This window comes from Pogoniulus pusillus, chromosome Z, assembly GCF_015220805.1.
Source record: "Pogoniulus pusillus isolate bPogPus1 chromosome Z, bPogPus1.pri, whole genome shotgun sequence".
NCBI lineage: Eukaryota > Metazoa > Chordata > Aves > Piciformes > Lybiidae > Pogoniulus > Pogoniulus pusillus.
Genome location: NC_087309.1, coordinates 90,835,599 through 90,859,595, shown reverse-complemented (window position 1 = coordinate 90,859,595; position 23,997 = coordinate 90,835,599). Strand labels below are relative to the sequence as shown.

At 45.9% G+C, this 23,997-nt stretch overlaps 1 protein-coding gene across 1 annotated transcript in view; it reads right to left on the bottom strand.

The window, feature by feature from the left end:
* LOC135193128 (WD repeat-containing protein 36-like) overlaps positions 1-7,267 on the bottom strand; it is a 38,555-nt gene extending 31,288 nt beyond the window's left edge. The window contains exons 1-4 of the mRNA XM_064176626.1: positions 7,049-7,267; positions 5,976-6,003; positions 1,948-2,048; positions 315-432 (exon numbers count right to left, since the gene is read on the bottom strand). Of these exons, the coding sequence (XP_064032696.1) occupies positions 315-432; positions 1,948-2,048; positions 5,976-6,003; positions 7,049-7,195 (394 nt within the window). The 5' untranslated portion in view covers positions 7,196-7,267. The remainder of the gene's footprint in view (positions 1-314; positions 433-1,947; positions 2,049-5,975; positions 6,004-7,048) is intronic.
* Between the last annotated feature and the right edge of the window lie 16,730 nt (positions 7,268-23,997).

The window sequence follows — 23,997 nt, the reverse complement described above, 5'->3', positions numbered from 1 at the left end:
AGGTTGCTCTCTTCTCTCAGGTGGCCAGTGCCAGAACGAGAGGACACAGCCTCAGGCTGCACCAGGGGAGACTTAGGCTTGAGGTGAGGAGAAAGTTCTTCACTGAGAGAGTCATTGGACACTGGAATGGGCTGCCCAGGGAGGTGGTGGAGTCTCCGTCCCTGGGGCTGTTCAAGGCAGGACTGGACGTGGCACTTGGTGCCATGGTCTAGCCTTGAGCTCTGTGGTAAAGGGTTGGACTTGATGATCTGTGAGGTCTCTTCCAACCCTGATAATACTCTGATACTGTGATATAAAAGGGAAGTGTCGCTCACCTTCTGACTGTACATTCCAAACAATAAGAACATTATCAACATCCACAGAGATGACATGATCACCAAAAGGCTGCAGAAGGTGTATCCTTGCCTTGTGACCTTCATAGGTATGAACCACCTGCAATTTCAAAATAAAAAAGTTTTCAATAGAAGCTAGCATACCATGTTAACACAAAACTTGAAGATAGCTAACACATGACAGCAAGTTTAAATTAAATACACAGAAAGGCCACACAAGTGGAATTGGAAAGTAAATTGTTTTCTCTGACACTTCACAGAATCATAGAATTATTTTGGCTGGAAACAACCTCTAAGATCATCTGGCCTAACAGACAACTTGACACCACTGTGGCCACTAAACCATGTTTTGAACTGCCATGTCTACACACTTTTTGAATACCTCTAAGGATGGTGACTCTACCATCTCCCTGGTCAGCCTGTTCCAACGCCTGACCACTCTTTCAGTAAAGACATATTTCCTAACATCCAATCTAGAACTTCCTGTGCACAACTTGAGGTCATTCCTCCCATTCTATCACTTGTTACCGGGCAGAAGACACCAACACCCACCTCATTACAACTTCCTTTGAGGCAGCTGCAGAGAGCAGTAAGGTCTCCCCTCAGCTTCCTCTTCTCCACACTAAACAATTCCAGTTACCTTTGCTACTCCTTGTAAGACTTGCTCTCCAGATCCATCACCAGCTTTGTTGCCCTTCTCTGGATAAGGTCCAGCAACTCAGTGTCTTTGCAGTGAGGGTCTCAAAGCTCAACACAGTATTCAAGATGGCATCTTAACACTGTACAAGAGCACAATCACTTCCCCACTCCTGCTAGACATACTATTTCTGATACATGCCAGCTGGGCACACTGCTAGCTCAAACTCAGCCAGGTGTCAACGAGTAATCCCACATCCTTTTCTGCCAGACAGCTTTTCTAAGCCTGTGGAATGCACAGAATTGTAGTGACCTAAGTGCATGACCCAACATTTGGCCTTGTTAAACTTCATGTACCTCATGTCAACTCATTGATCCAGCCTGTCCAGATTCTTCTGCAGAGCCTTTCTGCCTTTGAGCAAATCAACACTCCCCCACAGTTTGGTGCTACCTGCAAGCTTACCAAGGGTGCACTCGGTACCCTCATCCAGATAACTAATAAAAAATATTTTAAAAGGCTGGCCCTAAAAATGAGCCCTGGGAAATTCCACTTGTGATTGACTGTCAGCTGGATTTAACTCCATTCACTACAACTATCTGGGCTGGCCATGCAATCAGTTTTTTACTCAATAGAAGCATCCACCCAAACCATTAAACATCTAAAATTGTTAGCAAAAATATATTAACTTAGTATTTTAATTAGTTAAATTAATTCATTTAATTTATGCAAGTTAATGTATCTTTTATCTTCAAGTAACTACTAAATTATTGTAACTAATACATAGATATGCCATTAAAACAAGAGAACAAGAGCAAAGTCAATATGCTTTTTATTGCCCTTTCTACTTTTTTATTTCTCTAAAATTGAAGGTACTAGGTATCTATGGAAATAGACATTTGTAGAAAATTAACTGTCTTGAAAACACAAATACTACACAACTGTTTTGTACTACAAACAAGTAAGTAATCTAATAAAAACCTCTTTGTTCCTGGCAAAAGCATGGAGAATGTTGTCGTATGAAGCAAATATCAACATGCGGTCTGCTGCTAAACATGTAATGTCCTGTGGCAAAGCATTACCTGTTAATCAAACAGAAGAAAAGTTTAACAAGTCTCAGGCTCATAACAAAATAGAAAGCCTGGCAATGTATTTATTTAGAATGCTGACACACCAAGAAAGCTCTCCTGCTGAGCATTCTTTTAAATTTCGTAGAGCAATGCACACATTTCTGATGAATGCTATTATCATAAATAATGGCACACCAGTAACATTAACATAAATAAGAACAACAGATCACATTTTTTTTAAATACTTAACAAATTATCACTCTAAATAAAGGGACATTTTAGATTCATAAGAGCTTCTAAAGAAGTTATCCCACAACACTTCTGCAGATTGTGCGGGCCCCAGTCTACTGGACAGGAAACAGATAATGCAGTGAGATTTAGCTTAAGCTAGCTGGAAGCTAGGGACTCCCTCCTGCAAGGTGTTCTCCTGACAATGGCAACAGACACTGCAAATCTGTGCCCTAAGAAAACACCTTGCTCCCCACCTTGTAACTGATTCAGGAAGAGTAGCAGAAGTCTGCCTCTTCACTAGCTCAAATGATAAAAGAGTTAAATGTCCAGACTACATTGAGAATCTGCTGCTGTGGTCCCAAATAGTAGAAAACTGGAAAAAAAAATCTCACTCTAGAGAAATTAAAAAATGCAAAACACAGTGCTTAACGATTATACAGAGAAACATCAGATGAAAAATCGATCATAGTTACAACAGGAAGTGCACCTCACCTAGGACATAAACTTGCATGATCACACCCAGCCTTCCTCATAGTTACTTTGTATTATTAAGTATCAGCAGATACAAAGACAGTAACTGAAGCACAGCTTCAATGGTAAAAAATTACCTAAGAAATTAAAAAGCTTGCACTTTGAGGCGTTTCATTTTCTCAAACATGCTAGACATCTTCCCATAGCACCTCTGAAGCAACTTAGACCTATAATCAGGCTACAGAATCATAGAAAAGTAGCAGCTGGAATGGACGTCCAGTGATCAAATCCAAGGCAGGAACACATTCAAGTGGCCTTTGAATGTCTCCATGACCTTTCTGTACAGCCTGTTCCAGTGCTCTGCCACTCTTAAATTAAGTGAATGCCTTCTCACGTTTAGATGGAACTTCCTCTGTTCAAGTTTGTCTGTTGCCCCTTGTCCTGTCACTGGGCATCATTGAAAAAGAGGTCCCATCCCCAACGCCCATCAAAAGGAGGTATTTATAAACATTTTTAAGATCCTCCCTCAGTTTACTCTTTTCCAGACTAAAACAACCCAATTCTCTCAGTCTTTCCTCAGAAGTGGCACATTTTAGTCTCCTAATCATCTCTGTAGACAGATAAACGGTATTTCACATAAGCTGTATGGAAGTCTGCTTAGGCACAATCCAAGTAAAAGTACCAATCACATAACATCAACAAACCTGTTGCCACTGAGGAGTGGCACTTCCATTACAATTTCTCAAAAAGCTTAGATGTTTACAGAATCACAGAACAGTTCAGGTTGTAAGGGAGCTTTAAAGGTATTCTAGTCTATCCCCTCTGCAACTAGCAAGGACATACTTAACTAGACCAAGTTGCTTAAAGATACATGCAATCTGATGTTGAAAAGTTTACAGGAATGGGGCTTTCACCATCTCTCCACGTTACCTGTTGTCAATGTTTCACCATCTTAAGGGTAAAAAAATTCTAAATGTACCCTGTTCTCGTTTAAAACCATTGCCATTTATCCTACTGCAACAGGCTCTGCTAAAAAACTGTCGCACATCTATCCCACAGGTCCTCTTAAAGTACTTAAAGGCTGCACTAAGGCTGACCCTTATCTGTGTAAAACGCAGCTTGTGAAAAGGATTTCAAGGGACACGCAACATTTTTATTATTTTGTAAGCAAAAAATATAATCAATATTAATGTGTTTGTAGCAACTATTAACTGCAGACCTTCTAAATGTAGTCCTTATTGTGTGACTTTTATTCTGCAGATTACAAGTGTTCTGTTGATGAAAAACATTTTGCTTTGTGAGGTCTGTAAGAACACTATGCTATACAGAAGTAAAAAAACTGCTTTGCAGGACTGTGCATCTCACTGAATCATGTAAATATCAGTTGTAAATCACCTAGTTCAACCTTTCACTAAGCTCCTCCCACAGCTGGATTATTATCAGTACTAGACAGTGATAATTGCAGCTACATCCAGCAGTCTTTAGAACTTCTGAGGAAGGAGATCACTACAGCTCTACACTGCACTACCCTTTTGTCTTAGTCAGGGTCATTTTTCCTAACCTTTGCTGTGACCCTCTCAAGCTGCAATCTGTGGATGTTGCCTACTGTCTCGGTTCTAATTTAAATTCCCAGAGACTCAAATATATTTGATAACAATTTATAGAGTGCCCCTCTCTCTTCCCCCTTCTTTCCCAAAGGAAAGAAATTAGATGTAGAGAGAGGAAAGGTAAGCACACCAAATAAATAACCTCACTCTGATTTGGAAGTTAGAAAGAAGAAAAGTTTAACAATAAATTTAGAAAGGTATCTGAGGCAGGGAAGTTACAGAAGGGGAAACAAGACGTGAAATGTATAAATACAACCAGATTTTTAATGGTAATGGGTTTGTCTGCCTCGTGGGTGATGGCCACGTGGTAAAAAGAGAACCAGGAACAGGATGGCGATTGTTCCAAGCAGGGAGGCAGAGAGCGCAGAGAGAAAGCGGAACAGGAAGTACCCCTGCTTTTATGGATCTTTAGACAGGAAGGGGGAGTGGGCTAACCATCACCTGTTGGTGTTCAGATCCACCCCTGGGGAGGGGTCAAGACCATCCAGGGTCAGGTTCAAGGTCACTCCCCCTGGAGGGTTAACCCTGTACACCTATCTGTTACCCTGTCCACCACTGCCACCACAAATTCAGCTCTGCCATCTTTGTAACTGCTGTTGAGGTAACAGGCTACATCCAGGTTATCCCACATTCTTCCCTTCACAAGACTAAATAAATTCAGTTACTTCAATACCTCTCCTCATACTGTGTGCTGTAGGCCTCTGACACTCCTTAGTTTCCCTCTTGAAAGAGCGGTGGAAGGTGGACAACCAACACTGTTTATCACAGCCCGGGTATTGCCTCACCAGCATGAAGTACAGCAGGGTAATGGCCTTTCCTGATCTGCTAGCCACATTCCCACTGTAGTTTAGTGCATGGCTTGCCATATCAAGTTATTTGATCCACATTCAACTTGGCACCAACAAGCCTCAGCAACTTTTCGGCAGGATGCCACGCAGCATGCTCTGCCCAAGTAGTGTTATGCACTTGCTAGCACTGAGCTTTGTTGACAAAGTTTCTGTTGGCCCAGTTATACCATTTTGCAACATTTCCCCAGACTGAGGCTACTCCTTCTAGCAAAGCAAAATCTTTATTTTTCACAAAGAGTGTACACCACCTCATCACCCACGTTGCTGGGGAAGGTGCTACTTATGTCTAGCTGTTATGCTTTGCTATCAACTGTCAACTGGATGTCAAGCCACTGATCCATATGCTTTGTAATAGCACGCAAAGCCAATATGTAACATTTTCTGAAGACTTCTAGTCTCATTCACCGCTGTTCCTGTAGCTATAATATAGCCTTCTAGTGACCACAAAAAAAAAAAAACAAACAAACAAAAAAAAAACTTCAAAACAAACAAACAAAACATAAAGGATCTGGCATCAACAGCTTTATTCACTGCTTACTCCTTAAGACTTAGGGAGTGCTCTTGGAAGAACAAGATTCACAAGCTATATCCCTAAGAGAAGTTGCAGTGCCAACAGTAATCTTATTTATGTATTTTTACATAACATTTCTTAGACTACTTTCAATATATTTCAGTGTAAATAATAGTACATACAATGAATTTTCCATTTTTAAGTTGAGAATCAAGTGTAGATGTCATATGTGTTTAAAAAAAAAAACAATGAATGATCTGGGCATACTTACTTACGGCAACAATACCAAGTTTCTTCACCTGCAATGATAACAACAAAATGGCATTTGTAGTGATTATTTGTAATGAATTTTATATAAATAGAAATTTTAAATTCTAGCAACCAACCTAGATAAGGAATTTACATGCCCCACAATACAGAAAAACCACTTTTTAAGTTTACAAGAGTATCTTCAAGAAAGACCATGGATAGACCAAAAAGGACCAGGACAATACATTTTCTAAAACAAAACCATGCAGCAATATTAAGGTGTGCTTCTTGATGTACTTCACCCTAATGCACAGGAAACAAAGCACATGCTTAAACAGCTTGCAGAACTTCAGCAAATTTGTTTTCACATCCTCTGCTTCTACTTTACTTCCACTACAACCACGCTATGTCATCATCTCTAGTCATATAGAATTTTCTTCATTTACAATCATCCTTTTCCAGGGATCCTCATTACCATTTTAGATCAAAGTCTGGGAGGATTGTCAGGATTGAACACCAAAACAAGGCACAGAAGTTCCATGCAGTCTGCATTCTACTGTTTACCATAATCGCTAGATTCAGTTCTGCACTGTTACTGTTTCTCTATACTGAAAATGTTATTATAAACCACAAAATGAACCAGCATTACAAGTTTTCAACTTACAGATCTGAATCATGCTCATCTGTTTCTGTATCGAAAAATTTAATACGATCTAGTGGTTTATCCCCCAAACTGTAGCCCTTAAATGCTAAAGTGTAGCTGCCCAAACTGCAGATGACTTTAGTTTACCCAGCAACGGAGGAAAACCATCTAAGAACTCCGCATGCGGCCGAGACCCACTACTAGGGCGTCGCGGCCCTCAGCACAGCCTCCCGCCTTCCGCTTCAGGATAGCTAAGATGCTGTTCTTTTAAGGGGATCCGGCAGCCAAGGAGAATAGAGGCGCCGTCTCGGTCCTGCTCCGTACGCGGACAGGCTATCCCGCGCGGCTCCGGCACCTCCTAAGACCCAACATCGGTCAGCGGCGGGGCGACCCGATCACCCAGCGGAAGCAGGCCGCAGAAAGAAGAAGAGGACCAGCACCCTTGTACTCACGTTGTAGGTATGGATGCTGCGCCCGACCGCGGTAGCCAGGTAGAACTCTCGGTGGCGGCCGTGGTAGCGCAGAACATGCGGGACGTGGCTGCTGAAACGCCCAAGCACGCGGAACCCGGCGAACAACCCATCACCTTCACGAGCCATCGCTCCACCACGCGGCCGATACCCGCTCGCAAGAAGCGTTCCCCCCTCCTGCTTCCGCTCTTTCCGACGCTCCTTATCGCCACACCCCGGCGTGCGTCGCCGAAAGAGGTTCCCGCGACACCACAGGTTCCGGTACAGGGTAGCGCTTCCTTGCGGCGCTACACACAGCTAGCAAGGTCTCTGCTTCTTACGCCCGATCCGGACGCAGGCTCGTTCTGTGATGCGCCGAGGGGTGTGTCAGCGTCGACAACCTGACGGGCTGAATAATAGCCATCTTCCCCCAGCCAAGGGTACGTGGAGAGCCATGGTTCGTGAACGCCTCTCACGGATAATTTCCATAGCCACGTCTGCTCGGTTTTGCCTTTTCTACTTTTTTTTTTTTAAACAAACCAAAGGGAAAAAAAAAAAAAAAAAAAAAAAAAAAAAAAAAAAAAAACTGAAACCACCTTTCCCTTCACGACGTACCACGCCCAGCTCAGGCTCTGGGTGTGAGGCAGCTGAGACACACGGTAGCAGACTGTCCGGTGAACCGGCCTGCCAACAACGTTTCTGCGGTCTGTGGAGCCACGGGGCGCCTCGGCCATCCGTGCTAACAGCCTCTGTACTTAGAAAGATGATGGTTGTTTATGAAGGAGGTTGGTATTTGGGTTTTTGCTTGTTTGGGTCTTTATAGTTCTAGTAAATTATGTATTAAAAACGAACGTGGAAGATTATTTCATTGCGATGACCGCACCGCGGACAGTAAGTATTGAAAGTCCAGTGGAGGGGAAGAATGAAAAAGCCACTCCCTGAAAGCTACCTATCCCAAGTTGATGTAGCTTCTCCACACCGCCATGAGTTCATGAGCCTTGCTCGCGTCGCAGGGGCCTCGGGTCTCCTTCCAACCGTCGTCACCCTGCCACCGCACACGCGTCAGTGTGTCGCCGCTAACCGCAGAAGAGCTGCTCTTGGGCCTCCCCAGTGCCGACAGGTAGCCGGGGCAGTGCCGCTGCACGACGCTGAGGGTGCTGTGCCATAGCGTCAGCCGCTCGCCGCAGCCCCGCGCCCTCTCCAGGACGCACTCCAGCAGCCGCCCTGCCCGCTCTGCCCGCCGGGAGCCCTACGAGCAAGCGAGCCGTCACGCCTCTGGGCCGCGACCGTTACCCTGTCAACGTCTTCAACTCGCCACCCCTTTTCACCGCCTCCCCACTTCTGCCCCCTCACGCTTCATCCCCATCCCCTATTTCCCACTTCTCTCTCTTTTTCTCCTCTCCCCCCCTCCTTGTTTTTTTTTCCCTTCTCCCCCTATTTCCTCTGCTTTTCCTTCTTTCACTTCCCACCTCTTCCTCCCTTTCCCCCTCTTTTTCCCTCTTTCCGCCGTTTCCCCTTTTATTTCACCACTCAGTCCTTTTCCTCCGCCCTTTTTTTTTAATCCCCTTTCATGGTAAGGGAGTGCCACATAGCCGACGGGGGATGCGTGCACTCGGGCAAACCTCGGTCTGCTGCGGGCCTACCAGCGGAGAGGACGTGTCCTCGCAGGTGTGAAAATCGAGTTGTAGCTCCTGGAGGAAAATAATAACAGGATATGTCCGTTAAAGCCACGGCTTCTGGCGTCACCATGGCGCGCTACCCATCCTACCGCTCTGGCGCTCCGACGGCTCCCCCACGACACAGGTTGTGCTGAGTGAGGGCGGCCGCAGCTCTAGGGCGGTGACGATGGAGAGCAGCCAGAGCTGACTGCGGAGCTCGCCAGACCCAGAGTCGACACCTGATCTTTACGCTAAGCGTCGGCTGAGCCTGTGAAGCATACACATAGCTTCTAAAGTGTTTATCACCTTTGCAACCGTGACACCGTCTTCAGTATCAGTGAAGCATTGCACAAGCAACTTTCAGCTCTATGGGTCTTGAGGACGCCGGGAAAAGACGGGCAGCCCTCTGGCAGCAGCCACCTAGGCTCCTGGTCTCCGTCCCTATCAGTTCCAGGAAGGTCGCTGGAGTAGAGTAGGAGATAATTTGCCTGTTTACTAAACTAGCCAACTCCCGTCTTGTTAATTGAGATTTTCAGAAAGTAACTGCCAGCTGTCAAGGCTAAAATAGTGAAGGCGGTGCCCTCCCGACAGTTTCCCTCCAATACCACCAGAGAAATCACCAACCTCTTTTTTAAAAGTCGTGTTAGGATCCAAAACGTTTAGGAGATCCTCTTGTATCTCGTCGTGGTTACAGAGGCTGAAATTGTAGGTAGATCCCCGTGGTAAGTTGGTGATCTGAAGAAAGATGATCAAGCCACAAAAGGCTGTGTAAGAAAAAAAAAAAAAAAAAAAAAAAAAAAAAAACCAAAGGTTATTTCTCCTGCTGTGCTACGTGTCCTGACAAGGCACAGAGAACAGATCTGAAGTGACGGATGCTGGTGCTTTGAGAGCACTAGAAAAACTTGTTGGTTACCCTTGTGATTATCCATGGTGTCTTTACATGTTGTTTTTCTCCTACTGGGCTGCAGAGTGTTGCTGGCTTCATGTATGTACCTGTATGCCTACAGAAACAAAGGTTTCCAATTCCATAATAGGGGCTTGTTTGGACATCTTTTGCATCTCTTTGCAGAACTGTAACAATTATTCAGATTTGGATTTGTGTCATTAATTCAAAAAGAAAAGCAGAATAATGAGTAATAATCAAACACAGCATCCAAATTCAGAACAAAAGAAAACTAAATCCTCCGGAACAGCCGATCTTGCATGAAACAAGTGTGACTAGCCCTCCCCGTAACTGCGTGGGGTCCATCTTCAGCGTGGACTGCTTCAGTAGCATGCGATTTCTCTCAAAGGCGAGACAAAATGCTCCAAGGCACCTGCATATGGACTACTCAGGGGTTGATGCTCATACCCTCCAAACTGACGACGCAGGTGCATCTCTCTAGTGTTTCGCCGTAACACACTAATGGGAAAATGGAAATGGCTAGAGGGTAGTGGTCATCCTATGCCGCTTCCAGTTTTTCTTTTCTTTCTCTCAACGTCGAGCATTTTACCTCACAAACCGCCTTTCATTGCATGGCCTCTTTGCTTGCGCAGTCTTGCGGGAGGTGTAGCAGAGGGGCGGTTGCTGTGCTGAGTACAGCCTAGCTAATATGACAGCCTGGGCACTGTCAGCTAGGATGCTCGGGACATCGAAGGCCAGGCTAATGAGAAGTACGCAAGAGCCCGGTCCCTCCGTCGCCCCGAGGATCCCGCAGAGCCTTTGCCTCTGACACGGTTCCGCTAAAGTAGTTCAAGGAAAATGCCGCGAAACCCCAGCGAGGCAGGACACGTGAGGCAGGGGGCGCGGCGCGGAGCTTTGCTGAGCCAGACTGAGCTGACCCCAGCCGACTTACCGAGCGGCGCCATCCCGCCCCGCCGCAAGCACGGCAGAGGAGGCCTAAGTCTGGTCCCAGCTCGGTTTCAGACAAATATCACGATCGTTTTCAGGGAATGTTTCCCCTGTATGAGTCATTAGGGAAGCTCAGGAGGACGGGCACTGCTGTGGGAGAAAGCGGTTGTCAGCTGAGCTAGGTACGAGACAAAGCAAATGTCAATACTGCGTGCCTATCCGCCTGAGCTGGGTCCCCCGGCCCCAGATCTCTTATGTTTCCCCTCCGGCCTGCCTGGGCGGGTGCTGCCTGCGGCTCGGGCGGAGACAGCCGTCTCCGGCCCAGCCCCAGCCCCTGCAGAGGAGGCGCAAAGGTGAGCCCCTCTGCTGAGAGTACTTGGTCGCTGGGTCAAAGCGCGGCATCAATCCTGCGACTTTGTGTCTGTGTGTGGATATAAATCGAATTTAAAATCTATGTCTAAAGAACACAGCACTGAGACATAGAGTTGCTGCACGGAGCGCTGAAAGAACCCTTAGCGCCTGAAAAAGAGTTGTCAGAGTGCTTCCCTTCATTTCTCTCACAGCATTGTCAAAGAAATCATTAAAATAATGGTTTTCTAAGGCATATCTTGTTCTCATATGCCAGAAAGTATTGGGATTTCCTTAAGTCTGTCATAGAGGACACATAAATCACACATACGCTCAAGTATAGGCTGCTCTGGGGAGAGGTAAATGCGTATAGCCTGTTTGTGACCTGCCTACTCCTGCCATAAGTTACAGGCCTGGACAAACACTGCTCAGGTTTCCATTTTCATGGATCAGGCTGCTGCCATTGAAGAGTTTCCTGCCAGCCCCTTTACTTGTGCAGAAATCACTGCATGTTTCTGTGGTGCTCAGTACCCAGCCAGATAAGTAAAAATGCCCTGCCTGCAGCAGCCTGCTTCAGTGCATGAATGTTACTATCAAGAAACTTGTACTCAAGTGAAAATAAAGATGATATTAGACCTTAATACATAGAATGACAGTAAATCTCAATTACCTCCTTTCCCCTCCATTCCCCTCCCCCCCCCAAAAAAAAAAAAAAGTTTTTGTTAAAACAGTTTCATTCAGAAAATTATGTAATCTTTTGGTTTTGGAGGTACCATAATTTCCAACAGAATGAAAATTCAAATTTTGTCCACATTTTTCCCAATATTCGCATCTGATACATAGGCCATGCTTCTGCTGGTCCCAGATACACAAGCTTGGCTGGTGGTTCCTACATGTGTTTAGGAGCTTACCTTCTCTAACATGTGTGGAGGTCTTATGGTAGAAGTGTATGTATATGCATGTCAGAAGCACCAGAAGTTGTTTGGTGGCTGAAAATGAACAAAACACTTCTGAGTGTAACAGTTGTTGCCTTTGGTACTTCAGTTTGTCCCAGAGATCAAAAGACATGTCAGTAATATACAGGATGTGTCCACATTACAGTAAAAAAAGACCTAATAATTTTGATCTAACACCATGACGACATTATATAACTGTGTAACTGCTGACTAAACCATGAACATATCAGCAGGATTTAGGCATGTGTGTCCTGAGACGAGTACAGAATACCTTTTTTGCAGACTCCCTGATGCTAGTGGCTTCTACATGGCACACAGAAAAACATAGGTTTGAACACCAAGGCACTGAAGTCCTATAATAGCTGGCACATCCTTTCTTTTAAGAACTTAATATAGATTTTCATATTTTCAGGACAAAGGACTATTTGTCTCTTTTTTTTTTTTTTTTTTTTTTTTTTTTAAGCAAGCATCCATCAGGAAGAGAAACTTGAACACTAGGAGAGAGACAAATGGTCACCTTGATTTCTTGATTTGGCAGCATTTCACAGTATCACCAAGGTTGGAAGAGACCTCATAGATCATCAAGTCCAACCCTTTACCACAGAGCTCAAGGCTAGACCACGGCACCAAGTGCCACATCCAATCTTGCCTTGAACACCTCCAGGGACAGCGACTCCACCACCTCCCCGGGCAGCCCATTCCAGTATCCAATGACTCTCTCAGTGAAGAACTTTCTCCTCACCTTGAGCCTAAATTTCCCCTGGCGTAGCTTGAGGCTGTGTCTTCTCGTTCTGGTGCTGGCCACCTGAGAGAAGAGAGCAACCTCCTCCTGGCCACAACCACCCAACCACCCTTCAGGTAGTTGTAGCTTTCATTTGAAATCCTTTCCATCCAGGATGTCTAACAATAGCAGTGGAATCTGTTATTCCATGTGCAGACCGGATGCTAGAAAGTGACTCCCAGGAGAAGTCTGTTGTGGAGGCAGGAAAATTAATGTGTGGCCGAGTCGGGAATTTTTATACAAAAATAGAGTTATTTTATTTTCCTAAAACCCGCCCCCAAAACTATATATACAAAGATTGATTTAGTTTAATTAGCAGATTCAGTTGCTTGAGAATATCTACAGGAATGCCATCGATAATCTGACTATTTTGGAAGTCAGAAGTTGGAAAAGGCTTTAGCTATTAATTAATAGTGTTTTTCTTACTAATAAAGTTGAGCCAAAATAACTCATGATCAGGCTGACTTCCTTGTGCGGTCTGTCTCTCTCTTGTTCCCTTTCAGCAGCTGCAGGTGGACCACTAAAGGTCATTAAGCTTACAAAGGGTGTCAATAGGTGAAGCAGTCTTTGAAGATCTCTCTGTATCCAGGCAAGGCGAGAGAGATGGGGGAACTCTCAGGCAAGCACGAAGGTTCAGGCAGTAACGAACTCCAAGCAGGATGAACTTCAAGGCGGGAACCCCCAAAGGTGGGAAGCCCCCAATATTTATACCCTCTCTAGACAAAGGGCAGAGTTACCACTTCCTTAGGCGGGAAAGGCACAGCCAATCCCAGCCCAATTCCAGCGCAGGCACTGCACGGGGCACTCCTTGTGCGGTCAGGACCCCTTTGCTCACCCCCCTTCACATCTGCAGGGCAGGCGAGGGGTGGGGGGGAGCCAGGCGGCTTTCCCTCTCCCCCGAAGTCACGGCAGGAGAGGACTTTAGGGGTATACAGGACTTCAGGACAAAGTCACATTGATTAATTATCAGAAGAAAACTATGAAGACTTAGCACATTTGTGGTTAATATTAAGGGCCGTAGAATACTGCAATATGTGGATTAAATATATTTGTCCTTACTCTCCTACCCATTGCCACTCTCTGATCTTCTGTCACCTCTTTTTCAGTTGTCTAGGCATATCTCCATATCTCCAATGTCAGCCTCTACCCTTACTCCTTATTTTTTGAGATCCCATGAGAAGTTCTAAACAAATGTGAACCAGACATCTGCTCTGGCTCACCAATGCTAAAATATCAGGATTGTAATCGTGTTGCTCTTTTGGGGATTCTCAGCTGATATGAGTTAGAGTGCCGGTGGAGAGCTTTGGGTAAAATGACTCTTTGTTTACCAATATGGTTAGATCGTCATAATCCACTTTATTTCCGTGATACAGTGACTTATATGCATTCTAACAAGAGGCGTGCTCCACAAAGATTGGCTACAATCAGAGGGTACAGAGTTACTTGTAAGGCATCAACAGGTCAGCATACCATAACATTCTAAGGGTCAGCCCTCCAGACCACCTACTCCAGCCCCCTTGGCTATCAAACTCTGCCCACTGCAGCTGTGTGTGGGGTGCTCACTTGTTTACAGTTTGATTTCCTGGGCTAGCAGCGTCCCAAGGACATTTCTCAGCACAGTTGCTCATGTTTATCATTTCTGTGTCCTCTGCTAACAAGAATTCTCCAACATATCCCTCTCTTTCTTTTGAGCAACCTAGGCTGATCTTTCAACTTACATAGGCTGTTCAACACAGGGGTAAATGATACAGCTACAAATCAATAGTGGTAAAACCAGAAAGAGAATAAACCTGTTAGAGCTTTCACCAGTAGCATTAGTCTGGCAAGCTAACAACCCAAGCTTAGCTAACAATCCTAAAAGCTATTTCTGCAAGTGACAGTAAGTCATTTGTTCAAAAACCCAAAAGTCCAGACGAACATCACAGTCACAGGAGAGTGCAGGTGTGCCACATCTTCACTGGCTCTGTGTAGCAATTGATGTTGCAGATTTGCAGATCAATCAGCTGTCAAGTATTTGTCCTCAGACTCCCATAGTTCCGGATTCACTCTGTAGTTCTAAGAAATCTTGATGTTCTCATCACACTCCTTAGCTATGAGCTGCGTCTGACTATTATGCTTAAGAACTACAAACCTCTAAATACAATACAAAGATAAGCCCTAGATGCTGCTTTCAGGCTATTCTCTTCCCACAGTTCTTCATTTGCTTTTAGAATTTAGGGCAATGTTTTTTGTCTTTTGCAGGGCCCTTGCAAGAGACAAAAGCCACATTGCCATCTTGTGCCAATTTGAGTGGGCTTTGGCCATTACAAAAGGGTGCTAAACTGAATCTATTCCATTAAACCACAATCACTGAAAACTCGTGAAAATACCCAAATTCGTTAACCATGATCCAAACCTTATGATCCATACACACATAATCATCATGTCAGTACTCCTTTCAAGTCCTTTCCACAATTCTGCCATCTGAGCAAGACTTCTGCTCACTTTAGGAAAAAACAGGTTGGTCATAATCAGGTTGGTCTTCATCAAAGCCTGTGAAGATAAATGATCAAACACAAGCAAATACAAGAACAAATGCAGACATATACATTGCCTAGGCTAACAGATCCACTGGCCTAGTCTGTATAATATAACTACAGAAATTCTGAAAAAATAAAAATTTCTTCTGCTATCCTACTTTCCTCTAAATCCATTTTCTCCCTCTTTTTTTTTTTTGAATGATGCCCAGATATACCCAAGAAAAAACATCCCGTAATATCTTTATATCCTAAATTCCCAAAATTGTCATATTACAAACCCTTAGCCTTAACTTATCTTACTCTAAAAATCTATCAGCTGAAGGAAATTCAAGAAAAAGCAAAGAAAATTCAAGAAGATAATAATACCATGGTATTCTTCAGAAAAATTAAAAGCAGAATTGTCACAAAGCTCATTCCATTGTAATTAGCAGCTGCTCCAGTAAACTCCTAGGATCCAAAATATGGTACCATCAAGAAAGGCCTTCAAAAATAGTCCTGTCTTTATCTGTTTGAACAATTTTATTGGGGGGAAGGAGCTGACTGGCTTTAGCCTACAAGCTCTATCATTCCCTGTCCTAGTCCAGAATCTGGTTAGTGACTTGTAATGTGGATCTCAGTGCCCATGCTCTTGCTGAGAGAGGCAATGCATCTGAGTTCTAGTAATAAGTGTGCTAGTCTGTCCTGTTTGGCGCTTTCTGTGTCTGTATGATTTTCCACTCATTGTCAGTGGGACTGGCATCTCTGCTATTTCCTAGCAATCTCCCTCTCTTTCTTTTGCCACTGAGCAAGGGTGCAAAAAATGTTTCTGCCTAGTCTTGTAGAAGGAATTAACCAGTAAGGCGATGAGTGAATACCCCAGTCAGGAATTATTAGCTATCGTTTTGAGCGCAAACTGTCATTATCAGGTGGCTAAAAAGATGCACCTGTGCGCATTCATGCCTGTAACGGGGGCAGAAATGGTTCTAAGTCGTCATCATAATTCTTACTGTTTTTTTCCATAAACTTTCTGACATCTGTCATTGTACTCAAATCCGTGTGTAAGTCAATCTCCTGAGGTCTGACTCTGGCCTCAGTAATTTTCCAGCTCAAAACAGTTCCAAGGCTCTGCTGCTTCCAGTGAGAGAAAAAAAAAAATCTGTAAAAAGAGATAACGGAGGGAAGGAGGAAGTGGGGGGGGGGGGGAGAGGGGAGAAGGGAAGGGGGTAGGAGGGGAGTGGGCCAGCCCTAGCAGCGCCGGTGTCCCGTACTCTCCATCTTGCCCAGCCTCCAGCTGTTTCTTTCCTTCCTTCCTTCTCCTTTGTATTTGCTGTCCTCATCCTTAGTATGAAAGCTACCCTGAAAAACTTTTAAACTGCTGTCTGTGTGTAAGTCGACTTTTTGAGGTCTGATTGTGGCCTCAGCAATTTTCCAACCTAAATAATTCCAAGGGCTCTGCTGCTGTATCTTTCCTGGGGCGATAATCAGACCATGTCTTTTGCAGACTGTCTCAATCGTTCTCGAGTCTGCAGGCACAAACGGCCATGAATGACAGAAAGTAATGTCGTCCATATAGTGATAGACAATTGTACATGCCCAATTTTTTTTTAAGGGTTGTGATGCTCTTGCAACGAACAATTGGCAGAGAGTTGGTGAGTTCTTCATTCCTTGCGGCAAAACTGTCCATTCATAGCGGCTCGCAGGTTCAGCTTTATTCACAGATGGTACTATAGAGACAAATCGCTGGCAATCTTATTTGGCGAGGGAGATAGTGAAGAAGCAGTGGTAGAAATTTTTGTGACTTGTGTATTCTGCAAGGTGACACTGCTGTTGCCAAGTCAACTCCGAGGCTCCTGCTAGCGGCTGGGTAGTGGGTGTCCAGGTACCATTTGCCTCGTCCTGCACTACAGCTATTGCTGTCTGCGCGTGGCTGCTCACACTGTCTGTGAAGTTTCCTGACCGGCAGACTGCTGTGGCATGGCCAGGAGACTGGCAATGGTCGCACCACACCGAGGCCAAACAGCACTGCGTTGTGTGACCCAGCTGGCCGCAGCGATAACAGCCCGCAGGCACTGGGCAGTTCTCCCACCATTTTGCTGAAACAAGAAGGACTTTTTTGTCAAGCGCAGTCTCGGCCGCCTGTCCCACCACTTGGGCTAACTCTCCTGCCGTAGCTTGATTAGATGCATGCACGGTGTCTGCCACAAGTGCGTACTGTTCTCGTCCCTGGGCACGAGCCACCCATTCTAACATGCCTTCTACCAATGCCCCTACGGGCAACGTGGCTAAAATACCCCTGGTCTTGGGATTAGAATTTTCAAATGCCATGCTCTTCATCAGGCCTGCTTTGGTGCTATCATGCAACTCCCCTTCATATGTTAAAGCTGCCCACAGCCAGTCAATGAAGTGACTATGTTCCTCGGTCGTCCCCTGCCTGATTCCTGCATAGGAGGGACCGGGCATTAAGCCGGGAGCCAGGCATCCCAGTGCACCTTGCCATTCGCCTCAGTTATCACAGGGAAGGCTGTGGACTGCACAGGATGCCACTCTCCCTCGAACAGGGCGTTTTTAATGACACCAGAACACTTCAGATTATGCTGAGACACCTTTTCCCGAATCTCAGCGTCCAGCTCCTGATCTCCTGAAGGCGCTCGACCAGCGGGCGGGGCGCTGGCGAAGGAGGGGGCGGTGGGGCAGGCAGAGTCGCCAAGTGCAGCAGCCCGTCCTGTTGTTTTGCACATTCAGGCGTCCATTTTTCTAACATCTTAACCACTTGTTCTGGCAACAGCTTAGTATCGTCAGCGGTAGCCGTGGGCGACTGGTGGCCGCTAATGCATGCTGAGCTGTGAAAGCACACCCCTCCAGCTGCAGCGCCATCGTCAGGCTCGGTGGTGTCAACGACCAGTTTATCGGGCACGGCCCCAGCAGTGGAGGGTGGAGGCGGGGCGTGGGACGGGCAACATGGCTGACCGCCCGGATCGTGCTGCACGTTCTTTTTCAACTCCGCCACTGAGCTGGCAATCTTCCCAGTCATTCCCTTGACTGGAGCGGTGTGGGAAGCTTTCTCCTGCAGCGGAGCATGAAATGTAAACATCAGGCCCTGTGATGGGAAGTGTCCTTGGGTCTTACTGATTCCCAGGGGCCTAAGCTGGCAACCATGAGCAACCCACGCACAGCTGTCAGGGGGTGGAATCTGCCGGCCCCTGGGGCGGACGCAGCCCCAAGGGGGGCTGACCCTGGCCAGCCCCCCTGGGTGGTACTCACAGGTTGTTTACCACAGGTAACCTATCTCTGCCTTACACATAACTTGGGGCCAATCTGTACTGTCCACTTCTGCCAGCTCCAGGCTGGCTGGAAACACCTCCTCTGGAGCACTATATAAGATGCTGCACTACCCTAATAAAGTTGTACTGATGTGCTGATGCACAGATGCCTAGAAGCTGCTGTCTCGAGTTGTCAGTACCCCGATCTCACCTCTCGCCAGCCTCCGTACCCCGACAGAGCGGCATGGCTAAGACCGAAAAACCGAGCTACCGAGCTCTCTTTCTCAACCACAGGCAGCAACGGGACTCTTGGGGTGGGGTCAGAGGTGGAAGCTGGCACCACGCACACTTCAGAACTGCCGGCAATGACCGGAGCAGCCAGAAGCGACTGTGAAGCTGCGATTGCAGCGCTTCTTTTGGCTTTCAGTTCCAGTAACGCACGGAGCACATCACGCCAGGTGGGATTTAGCTTTCGAGCTGTCTTAGAGTCTTTTCCATCGTTAATGACCGCGTCCCACAGCGTGCCTCCAACCTCTCGCCCCACTTCTGGTTTAAAGATCATGGGAGACTCACTCATATGACCCTGCGCATGCGCCCGGGCCAGCAGTTCTCGGAGCTTCTCAATGGCCGGCGGAACTTCTCTCATGGGGAATATGCACACCAGCAGGGACAGTGCGCGTTCGTTCCTACGTCGGCCTTACCTATACACTCAGGGAATTCACCCGTGACGGGAATATCCAGCTGTCACCTCTGTCCCTAGGTGATGCCCCCTGGTCCAGCGACACCGGTGACGATAATTTTTTCGATGTGAAAAACGTCCGCAGGGTGATTGGCCCCTTCTTGGCCAACCCTCTGGCCTCTTGAACACGGTCCTTCCCGCAGCTGGCCTGCCTTGGTCTTAGCCAACCAAATGCCCGATTCACTGTTCAGGCGCCATTTGCCGGTGGAAAGCTTTGGGTAAAATGACTCTTTGTTTACCAATATGGTTAGATCGTCATAATCCACTTTATTTCCGTGATACAGTGACTTATATGCATTCTAGCAAGAGGCGTGCTCCACAAAGATTGGCTACAATCAGAGGGTACAGGGTTACTTGTAAGGCATCAACAGGTCAGCATACCATAACATTCTAAGGGTCAGCCCTCCAGACCACCTACTCCAGCCCCCTTGGCTATCAAATTCTGCCCACTGCAGCTGTGTGGGGGGTGCTCACTTGTTTACAGTTTGATTTCCTGGGCTAGCAGCGTCCCAAGGACATTTCTCAGCACAGTTGCTCATGTTTATCATTTCTGTGTCCTCTGCTAACAAGAATTCTCCAACATTAGAGCTGTTGAGATACTTTAGGCTTGTGTGTTTGTATCTTACTAATGTATGTCACTTTCTCTGATGTGTGGTCTGCATTTCCTGAATTAATGAGCAGTCATTAAAACAGTGCTAACATCTTTTTTACCCTTTCTTTCAGCAGTATTTCAGTTTAACTCTGCTATTCTTCTAAAATTTAATACACTTTAATTTACTGTCCCTATGCTTTAAATTTTAGTGTCTAAAGAGAAATTAAAAAGAATATAGAAGTACTTTGATCAAGTTCAGCACTCATGTAAAATCTGAACAAGTGGAAGACATCACTTCAAACTGGTAACAAAATAACTTTCAGTATTCTGCTCTAGTACAACGAATCAGAATTGAACATCCACTGTCATCACAACTGTGTATGCCTGATCAGATGAGAAATAATTTTGAATTCATCAAAGCAGCATTAGGAAACTCAATTGACCTTTCAATCCTCAAGCATTTTTCAGGCTTTGAAGTCACCACATTTAGGTAGGTTGGTAAAAAATTTTCCAGATAGCAAAGATTAGGAAACATCAGTTCCCTATGTTTGAAATATTTCATTGAATACCTGGGGTCTGCCTCATCCAAGGATTATTTCAGTTGAAACCTGATCAGATTATTGACATGGTTTATCAAAGGAAGAATTCTGAAGCTCTTACTCAGTGAAATAAAAACTCTGAATTACTGAGAAAGTCAGTCTCTTTTTATGACCAGGTGACATGTCTGGTGGATATGAGAAAGGCTGTGAATGGACTACCTGGACTTCAGCAAGGCCTTTGACACCATCTGTCACAGCAAACTCCTGGCAAAGCTGGCAGCCTGTGGCTTGGACAGGGGCAACTCAGCACAGGCTGAGTTAAGAAATGGCTGGATGGCTGGGCCCAGAGAGTGGTGGTGAATGGTACCACATACAGTTGGCAGCCAGTCACTAGTGGTGTGCACCAGGGATCAATGTTAGTCCCAATCCTTTTCAGTGTTGTTATTGATGATCTGGATGAGAGGATTGAATCCACCATCAAGAGGTTTGCAGACAACACAAAGTTGGGAGTATGTATTGATCTGTTAGATGGTAGGAGGGCTCTGCAGAGGGACCTGGACGGGCTGGACAGATGGGCACAGTGCAACACCATGAGTTTCAACAAGTCCAAGTGCTGAGTTCTGCACTTTGTCCACAACAATTCCATGCAGCACTACAGGCTCCAGGCAGAGTGAGTGGAGAGCAGCCAGGCAGGAAGGGACCTGGGGGTACTGGTTGACAGCTGGCTCAACATAAGCCAGTAGTGTGCCCAGGTAGCCAAGGAGGCCAATGGCATCCTGCTCTGGATCAGGAATAGTGTGGCTAGCAGGACCAGGGAAGTCATTCTGACCCTGTACTCAGGACTAGATAGTCCACACCTTGAGTACTGTGTCCAGTTCTGGGCCCCTCAGTTTAAGAAAGATGTTGAGGTGCTTGAATGTGTCCAGAGAAAGGCAACAAGGCTGGTGAGGGGACTGGAGCACAAGCCCTACAAGGAGAGGCTGAAGGAACTGGAGTTGTGCAGCCTGGAGAAGAGAAGGCTCAGGGGAGACTTCACTGCTCTCTGCAATAGTCAGGTGGGGGCTGATCACTTCTCCCACACAGACAGTAACTGAACAAGACACTGTCTCAAGCTGTTTAGGCTGGACATTAGGAAGAAGTTCTTCACAGAGAGTGATTGGCTTTAGAATGGGCTGCCCAGGGAGTTGATGGAATCACTGTTCTTGGAGGTGTTTAAAAGGAGACTGAATGAGGCACTTATAATCATGGTTTAGTTAATTAGAAGGTGATAGGTTGGACTCAATCTCAAAGGTCTTTTCCAACCCGGTTAATTCTGTGATTCTATCTTTAAAACACCTTCAAGAATGGAGATTTAGGCACTCCCCTGGGAAGCCTACATCACTGGTAACGCTTCCAGTAGAGATGGTTTTGCTAACATCCAGCCTAAACCTCCTTCCCTTGGTACAACCTGAGGCCATTTTCTGTCATCCTACTACTTGCTACCTGGGAGACTGACACCCACCTCACAACTTCTTTTCAGGTAGTTTTAGAGACCAATGTGGTACCCCCTCAGTTCTTCTTCTCCAGAGTAAACAACTACAGTTCTCTCAGCTGCTCCTCAGAACATCTCCTCTCGGCACTCTTCACCAGCTTCACTGTCTTTCTTTGTACATGCACTAATACCTCCATGTCTTTCTTGTAGTTAAAACCCCAAAACTAAACACAGTATTCGAGGTGTGACCTCACCAGGGCTGAGTACAAGGGGACAATAACTTCTGAATTTCCGGGTCCCGCTTGTCACACTATTCCTTATACAGGCAAGGACACTTTTTGCCTTCTTGGATACTTGGGCACACTGCTAGCTCAAGTTCAGGTCTTTCTTTGCTCTGAAACTTTCTAACCACTCTTCCCTAAGCCTTTACACTGTTGCATGGGGTTGTCGTGACCGAAGTGCAGGACCTGGCACTTGGCCTTGTTGAACTTCATATCAACACTCCTTCCCAGCTTAATGTCACTTGGAAATTACTCTGTCAACCCCTTCACCTAGCGATAAAGATACTAGACTCCAAACTAGCTCAAATACTGAGCCAGGGGAAAGACCATTTGTGATGAGAAGTCTGTAAAAGAAATTGTAGCTATGCTATTTACAATATACTCACTTGTTTCACAGCTCCCAATCAATATAAACCACAGAAACAGAATAAATGAGAATGGAAGTTATGAGGACTTAGGAAGATACATGCATAATCTGGAGTGGTTGTCGCAGAGGGGTATTCTGCCACCTATGCTGATTTTGGTGGAGGGGAGACATTAATTGGTGCGAGATAATATTCTATAAAAATATGCATTTATTGAACTCAATATTCTGAACTCTTGCCACCCCCAACCACTGTATATTAATATTAAAATGGATTCTACACAGTCATGAAAACATTCTAGGATAAAATATCTACAGTAACTTATTAATAACTAGCAAACAATTCAAACTATAAACAGAGGATTATTCCCTGCGGCAAATGCCGTTTGGGTTCTATATACTATTTGCCCAGCAGAGTGGGCTGAAAACTCTCTCTGCTTTATGGCAGAGATAACAGATATTACAGAGGCATTAAAGCATTTACTCACAACTCTTATTAATTATCAATCACCCTCCGGGACTACGTCACAGCCTATTACAAGTGTCCAAACTTCAGGGGAGCTTTGCCCATGGACTTTGAGGCTGGAATCCTCCCAGCTTGTGGGGAAAGGAGATTCTTCCCAGCTTGTGGGGAAAGACAGTTTCTGACCTCGTTCTCCAGGCAAAGGATGCAATCTCTGCCTTATGCTTCTGCCTTCTTCTGGGTGCTCTGTCCAGGGATTCTTAGGCAGGACCTCAGGTGCAGGAGCAGGATATCATGCTGTCTCAGCACAACGTAATGCTGGCCAGACAGGCCGATCACGTGCAGACAATTCAGTCTGCTTCCTGGTAACTCGGCAGCAGTAGCGCTTACCATGCAATGATAAACAGCGGGCATGCAAGGAGTGCATGTCTGCTCAAGAGTCTGTGCTCCGTAGGTAAAGGCAGGCAATACAGGATCCGGTCCCGATAACACAGTGGCATGCAAGGGTGCACAGCTGGCTGGAGTCTATGGGCTCCACATATATAGGCAGGCTTAAGTGAGCTCTGCAAATAAGTATGCAGGCAGGGGAGTCCAAGCTAGCAAGAGAGTCAGAGCTATGCAGGGAGTCCGAGCTGCAATTGAGTGAGAGCTATGCAGGGGTCTGAGCACATTGTTTACCTGTGTACACTCATTTATTGAATATGGGCCGAGATTAATGGCCCCTTGGCCACTAGAATGACCAATGAGGTTGGCAGCTAGCCAAACCTTACCATAATAGGCAAATGCCACAGTGCCTGGACTTTCCCCAAATATGCGGATCACATGGGCCTTGCACTAGGCAAGCAGGAGCTGGGCCTGTGGGGCTTACACAACATATTTACAAACAGGGGTCCTGGCATAAAGAAGCCTATTTTCGGGCCTACAGGCCCTCCACGACAGTGGTACCATGCAAGTGTCAGGTACAAAGAAAACAAGCTCATAGAATCATAGAATCAACCAGGTTGGAAGAGACCTCCAAGATCATCCAGTCCAACCTAGCACCCAGCCCTAGCCAGTCAACTAGACCATGGCACTAAGTGCCTCATCGAGGCTTTTCTTGAAGACCTACAGGGATGGTGACCCCACCACCTCCCTGGGCAACCCATTCCAATGGCAAATCACTCTCTCTGTG